Below are 7,933 nucleotides of genomic sequence, written 5' to 3' on the forward strand. Positions count from 1 at the left end.
CTCAATGCGCAGAATGTGGTGTTAGGTTGGGATTTTATAAATTATTATATGTGGCATAGAGAAGGGGAGGGGATTACTTACAGTTATTTGTGTGTTAATTCTAGAGATGAAAAAAAAACATACTATTTAAGGAGGTGGAAAATAGACAGAAGTCCATTTGGTCAGTGGATAATGTAGCATAGCTCTCAAGAGCATACAACTTAGCATCAGATACAGGATCATACCTTAGGTTGCTACTTAATATCTGAAAGAATTGGTATTATTATCCAAACCCACCCATTTTTGTTCCCCCACTTGTCAAATGAGTATCACAATAGTATCTATTTGGATATTACGAATTAACTGCATGCAAAATGTTTGTAAAACCTCCCAGCATAAAGTATGCTCTCATTAAGTATCATTTGAAATATAATAATGGCATCAAACCAGAGGGATTTCAAAGATTAAATGCAATAGTTCCTTTGTGACCTACATATTTTTCAGTGTAAATATCCTCCAAAAAAGTACTCTTAAACGTGTCATATGTTCTGTATCATTTCAGATGAATTAAACTTCCATTGTGTCCCTGGACTCACCTCAACCTCATGGAAAATCAGAACAACGTCACAGAATTTGTTTTCATGGGTCTGTGGGGAAATAAGCAAATGGAGCTCCTGTTCTTTTTCTGGTTCCTGCTCTGTTACCTGGCTGTCTTAATGGGCAACGTCATCATCTTGCTCACAATCACCTGCAGCCATCTAATCGAACAGCCGATGTACTACTTTCTCTGTCACCTTTCCCTCATGGATCTCTGCTACACCTCCACCGTGGTCCCCAGGCTAATCAGGGACTTAGGCGCTGCAAGAAAAAACATCTCCTATAACAATTGTATGACCCAGCTCTTCGCTGCCCACTTGCTGGCGGGTGTGGAGATATTCATCTTGGTGTCCATGGCTTTTGACCGCTATGTTGCCATTGTCAAGCCCCTGCACTACACGGTCGTCATGAACCGGCAGAGGTGTAACCTGTTGATCTTCACGGCCTGGGCTGTGGGTTTTTGGCACTCCATTGCTCTGTTGCTCATGGTACTCAACTTACCTTTCTGTGGTCCTAATCAGATAGATCACTACATATGTGATGTGAAGCCTCTTTTGAAACTGGTGTGCAGAGACATTCGTGTTGTTAGTATCTTAGTGATTGCTAATTCAGGGATGGTGGTGGTTGTCATTTTTCTTGTCCTGGTGGCTTCTTACATACTCATATTATATAACCTTAGGACCCGCTCCTCCGCAGGGCGACGCAAAGCTCTCTCCACCTGCAGCTCTCACGTAATGGTGGTGGTTTTATTCTTTGTGCCCTGTATCTATACTTACGTTTTACCTGCAGGGAGTGAGAACAAGGATAAGGAAATCTCCGTGTTTTACACTGTGATTGCCCCCATGCTGAATCCTCTCATCTATACCCTGAGAAACACGGAGATGAAAACCGCCATGCAGAAGGTGTGGTCTAAAATGGCACATTCAGAATGCAAGTAAATCAGGTCATATTCATTATGCTTTCAATCCTGTGTGCCCAGAGATTTTATCATTTGAGATGTTATAGAAGGCATATAAGGTTTCTTTGAGGGAGCTGGGCTGAATGATTTCTGACATCATATGAGCCAAAGACACAAGTCACTGTGTAATTCCACATTGCAGTCTGCACTTTAAAGTGTCCAATTAGTTCCAGACGTAAGCACTTGGATTTGAGGAATTTAAGAGGTGCCCTTCTACACCACATCTCTGATCCTATCACTGCTAGCTCCAAATATATATATATATGGAATCTTATATTCCTTGGAATAAAATCCAAACTTCTCACTTGTTTATCATAAATCTTCCCAAATTGGACCTGGTCTGACTTGCTAATATCAGAGGTTACAACATTGGGAGAAAGTACGATGTTACAATGACAGGTTTTGGGTCAAGGAGAAATGGGTGACATACTGTCTCTGGGTCTTGGCAATTTGCTTTAATTATTTAAGTGGCATTTTCAAAGTGTCTATGAAATGGGGTAATATTATACCTCATGAAGGTGTAATATCATTTAGACCAACACATGTGAAGCAAGCTTTAGCCTGGCATAAGGTGTAATGAGAACTCAAGTTATGCACTTCCCTCTTTCCCTGCCTTTCCTCCTGTATGTCCCTTTGTGCGGATGCTTTCATCCGCCTACACTGGGTCCATCTATATTCTCCAAACATACTCTGAAATCTATCAGCTCTATGGCTGTATTTCAGCTCTTCTTCTGCTCGGGATTCCCCACCCCCATGCTCGAAGGTCTATGTCTTGCGTATAATTCACATACTTAATGTTTTCTTATTCGGGAAGATTTTGCAGATCCAACAGACCAGATTTCTGCGCTGTTCTTTTGTTCCTATTCAGCAGTATGTTTTCTCTGTTTCAAATAATCCTATGTCCTATACTAGTGGCTTCTTCGTGTGGACTGCGTTTTTTTCTAGTTTGAGCAGGAAGAGTATGTGGTATATCTTTAGTTTTTTATCTTCCTTTTTTCTTTGCTTTTTTTTAATTTGAGAGAGAGAGAGAGCATGAGATAGTGTGTGAGTAGGGGAGAGGGGCACAGGGAGAGAGAGAGACACTTTTAAGTAGGCTTCATGCTCAGCGCAAAGCCCATCACAGGACTCGATCCCATGACCTTGGTATGATCTGAGCCGAAATCCAGAGTTGAATGCTCAACCACGCAGGCACCCTTTTCTTTTTTTCTAACAATAAACTTGGCACAAATTAAAATGGTAAACAAAGTAATTGAATTGAAGTAAATTCAAGGTAATATCTTTTTTTTTATTTGATTGCAAGTATTGTTCTTACATATCTAGAGCTTCTCCTTTTGTCATGAACAATCATGCATTAATAACAAAATAAATAGTATCAAAAAGCCTTAAGATTTAACGTATAGTGCCATGTACCTATTAGGGATATAACGAAATTCAGCAGACTACCAGAACTTTAAAATATTTTTACTTATTTATTTTTTGTATTTTTTAAAGTTTATTTTTTTTTTTTATTTTTGAGAAAGAGGGAGAGACAGAGAGAATGAGAGAAGGCAAGGGGCAGAGAGAGAAGGAATCCCAAGCTGATAGCATGGAGCCTGATGCAGGGTTTGAACTCACAAACCGTGAGATCATGACCTGAGCCGAAATCAGGAGTTGGGCGCTTAAGAGAGATACCCACGTGCCCCTAGAATATTTTTACTTATTTATTTTCTGCATGAAGGAGGACTTCTCTCCTAATTATTGTTTACCTCTTTGTCCATTGAATGACATAACCCAATCTCAGCTCTGTGCTTCCATTCGTATTTGTCTGGACATCTCTCACTGCCCAGAGACTTGTCTTTTCTCAGCAGAATGATTACAATGCTTCCACACAAAGTTTCCTTGATTCAAATATTCCTACCCCAGAGCCAAAGCAAAATCCAAGGGAAATCATGAAGGTAATAGTGATTGGCTTAGTGGCTGGCACCACTCTTTTGATACTTGAACTCTTAGAAACTTTCACAGATATAACTAGTATTTTTTTTTTTTTTTCCTCCCGGAGCCATGCAAGCCTCTGGAATATGATGGGGAAAAGTTCTGTCCCTTCCATAGGAAATGAGCTTTGACAAGTTGATGGTTTAATGTAGAATCTGTGCAAAGGGGTTTTGGGATTTTTTTTTTTTTTTTTTTAGTATACAAATGTCACGTGCCTGTGTGTGCATACGTCTGTGCATGTGAGTGTATGATGATTGTGTCTGTGCATGTATTGTTTGGAGATTCTTGGAGTTCTTGAGGACAGGTCAGGGAATTTCCCACCCCATCAGAAAGCATGCTATGCAACAAAACAAAACAAAAAATCTTTTACTATCATATTTTCTTCTCTTTTTCCAAAGGTCCACAAGATATCATTGGCAAAATCTGATGATATTATATAAAAATCCAAAAAACAAAACACAGCAAATTAAATTACTAATCAACTTGTGAGGTAGACTCTATCCATCTACAAAGGAATTTATTGCTAATTTAAAAATTCATCTTTAATTAAAGGAATATCTCTAATCAGTTAGGAAACAGTTATGTTACATGGGCTCTTTCTTTAAGCCTCAGTGTTATCAGAAAACACCAGGCTGGAAGAAGCTTGATATCTTGCAAGAGGCCTAAGAGAAAGACTGGTGGCCCCATCTAGCTGCGGGTGACATAGTTTTATGTGATTTCCCATCCCAGCACTCTCTCCTAATCCTTTATCCCTTCTCAACCACATATTTGTCTTCAGGCATCCATTGTGAGGGCTGATTTAGATACTTCTAGACTCTTCTAGTATTCTTGTCAACACCAGAGAGACCCTCATGATCATGGCGTCACATAAAATAAATATATCAAAGCCATCAATTTCAAATCCTTCATCCTTTACTCTGTACCCAAATCATCAACTTTTCCAGAGAATTTGGATTTTACCATAAATATTTCTTAGACGAGCAGCTGCATCTGAAAGTGTATGAAATAGTCATATTTTACTTCAAGTTCTGATATTTTTTACTGTCCAATGAACCACCATCTGAATTGCAGCCACCACAATAACAACTGGTCTAGCAGCTAAAGGTGTCAGAGAAGCATGGAAAGTCTGTGTTTGGCTTTGGGCCTTCACATTTCTGTCCAGTTCATATATTAGAGCCTCAATTATTAGAATAAGTTCTCACATGCAGGTGACTCTGAGGGGATGTGATGTGCCAGGTGCATTGTGGTGGCCAGGAACTTAAGGTATCAATTAGCAAGACCTGGGTAGGACAGGCTAACTGTGTGATTTTGAATGTAATTGACATGATATTCCTAGTTTAACTCCTGGGATATAATAAATATCCTATAATCACCTATAATATCACCTTTAGAGGTGATGAACCGTGTGACTGGTAAGAGGTTGTATCCAGACTTTCTGAGTCTGAAGTTTCAAGTTTTTACAACCTGTGCTCCTTGCCAGTCTATTAACAGCGGCAAAAGTTCTATTCTTAATCATTAAGTTAGTAAAAGAAACACCGATGCTTCCTGGTTGTCTCTCCAGCTGAAGGCAGGTGGCAACGTTGGTGATTTTCTCTGTGAGGGTAACTATGGTCTTGACTGGAACTTGTTTTCTGAGGAACAAGAGGGTACCCTGACTTTTTTCCTAGAAGGGAGGAAACACCTTGGAAGCCTTTTGATGGTCTTCTCCATTTACTAAATGTCCTCAAGGTCGGCCATTGGTCTCTTCATGCACGTGCAACATTTTCTGTTTGGATTCTCAAGCACTGTTAGCATATTATGCTCATCAGATGCTTTATCTACAATGTTTTACTTTCAGTAATATTATTTAGCTCTCCCCCCACCAATATTTTAAACTCTATGGTAAATTTATGAGATAACGTGTATAGTGATTTGACCGTAGCTTTTACACTACATGTGTTTTACATAAATATATTTCTTGTTTTCCAAATGAAAAAGTTTTATTACTGTTTTAATACTGTCTTGAGAGCTCCTTCTTTGTTTCTAACTAATTCTTTGTCAAGCTGCTTCTTAGTCCTTGTGCAAATATGCTTTCCGTAAGCTCTTCCTTCAATCTATCCAAATAAGCAAGTTATACTTGAATTCACCTCTGAATCCAACTGGAGAGGTTTCAGGCAATAGTCACCAGGCCTAGTAGGCACTTGAGAGTCCAGAATGCCCGCCCTGTCCAGTTTTCTGAGGTTCCTACCCCATGTGTCTTATCCAAATGGGCACATGTTGTAAGAAGTCTGGCCTCAGAGCTCTTGGTTTCTGACTCTGAAACAGCTCTATAATCTCACTTTTAATGGCAAGTATGATTTATTTTTCCATACTGGAGCTTAATTTGGTCGTTGGCTCTTTGAAATGCATGACAAGCAAGGTCTGGTGCTTTATATGTGAGCTAGATGCTCATGCAATATATTGCTTCCAAAGACCAGGTCTGAATCCATTTCTAATGAAGTTCCATCTATATCTGACGATAACTTGGTGCTAGTCATGCAGTGTTATGGTATATTACACAAATATCTAAAGGCGGAATTGCTGGAGAGTAGCTTATAATTCGCTTGAGTAGATATCGTCAACATGTATTTCAAAGATTTTGTACAAATTAACCCTAATTTTCAGCAATGTCCCATTCTTCATATTAGTAATCTGCGTTTTCTCTTTCTCTTTGCTCTTAATTGATCTTGATGGCATTTTCTGAATTTTATTCATTCTTTTAGAGAACTAACCTTCAGCAGTTTTTTGCTATTCTCCATATGAGTTAGTTAGAATTTTAGCAATGTCACTGATTTCTTCCCTTAGTGTATTATATCATGATTTCTATTTTGTTTGGATTTAATTTGTTGTTAGTTTCCTGGATCTCAATTCCTGAGATATTTATAAGGCTTAGTGGTTACCACACAGTTTTTCTTAAAGTTTTTATTCAAGTTCCAGTTAGCTAACATATGGTGTAATGTAAGTTTCTGATATACAGCCGAGTGGTTCAACATTTCCATAAAATAGCCAGTGCTCAACACAAGTGCACTCCTTGATCCCCACCACTTATTTCCCCCGCCCCCCACCCCATCCACGTCTCCTCTGGTAACCATCAGTTTGTTCTCTATAGTTAAGAGTCTATTTCTTATTTTGCCTCTATCTCTCTCTAGAATATTACACTAAGTGAAATAAGTCAGAGAAAGACAAGTACCGTATCATTTCACTCATATGTGGAATTTAAGAAACAAAACAAGAAGCGCACATAGTTGTTTTCAATAAGAGAGGTGATATCAGTACACATTCTCCAGGTTTTTTGTTTTATTTTATGTTATTTTTTGTTTTTTAAAATTTACATCCAAACATATTCTACAGGTTTTTAAAGGGATAATAAAAGGTACGGTGATCATAATAAGGCCAATAAGTTCAACACTTTAGATTGAAGGAAAACATTCTTGAAATGATATAAACTACCCAGGGTCTTTAAAAAATAAAGATACATATGCTCAATAGTTCATTTGCATCTCAAAGTAGTTGAATTTATTGTATTATCTTCATACACCCATCCAGAAAACTTTGGTGGTGAATTCTACTTAACATTAAAGAAAAATAATTCTTATTCTCCACAAATTCTTTTCATAAAAGTATTTTTCACAAAAGTAAAACAGAATTGAATATACCTAAACTAATTCCATCTGTCCAGCATTTCTCTGATACTGCTAAATTATGATAGCTTTTCTATACATTCCTTATATTTTTTTAAAATTTTTTAAAATGCTTATTAATTTTTGAGAGAAAGAGAGAGAGAGAGAGAGACAGAGTTTGAGTGGGGGAGGGGCAGAGAGAGAGGGAGACACAGAATCCGAAGCAGGCTCCAGGCTCTGAGGTGTCAGCACAGAGCCGGATGTGGGGCTCAAACCCACGAACCGTGAGATTACGACCTGAGCAGAAGTCAGACACTTAACCAACTGAGCCACCCAGGTGCTCCGTTTCTCAGAATTTTCTATATATACAATTGTTTCATGATGAAAACTGTCAGTTCCACTGCTCTTATGCAACATGAGAGACTTTCTTTTTAATGTGAGCTTAGCCTGGTTGTGACATATAAGATCGATATATAACATCAGTTGCACGGTTTGTACTGGAAACTACCAAACAGAAATTGGATTTTTAAAATTCCTTCTCCAACAGCCTCAAATATACAATGTACCTAAGGAAGAATGTGACAAGAGAGGGGCAAGACACATACCGAAAACTAAAAACTATGTTGAGAATATAGGAAGAACTTAATAAATAGAAAGAAATATTGTGTTCATGGGCCAGACGACTCAATACCATTTAGATGTGAATTATCTCCAAATAGATCTTTAGATTCCAGCAACCCCATATAAAATGTGAACGGGAATGTATTCATTCTTTTTCCAAGGTGGTCTA

At 38.2% G+C, this 7,933-nt stretch overlaps 1 protein-coding gene across 1 annotated transcript; it reads left to right on the forward strand.

Annotated features, from left to right (window-relative positions):
* The first annotated feature begins 584 nt into the window (after positions 1-584).
* LOC124506472 (olfactory receptor 4P4-like) lies at positions 585-1,514 on the forward strand. Its single transcript, XM_047072543.1, has one exon. The coding sequence runs from the start codon at positions 585-587 to the stop codon at positions 1,512-1,514; it is 930 nt and encodes a 309-aa protein (XP_046928499.1).
* Positions 1,515-7,933: the final 6,419 nt, after the last annotated feature.

This window comes from Lynx rufus, unplaced genomic scaffold (genome assembly GCF_022079265.1).
Source record: "Lynx rufus isolate CCGP_SWC_20201006 ecotype Redwood Valley unplaced genomic scaffold, mLynRuf1.p SCAF_9, whole genome shotgun sequence".
Lineage (NCBI taxonomy): Eukaryota > Metazoa > Chordata > Mammalia > Carnivora > Felidae > Lynx > Lynx rufus.

What these genes read in the sequence shown, in the direction of transcription:
- LOC124506472 (XM_047072543.1), top strand. Translation starts at nt 585, where the DNA reads ATGGAAAATCAGAACAACGTCACAGAATTTGTTTTCATGGGTCTGTGG.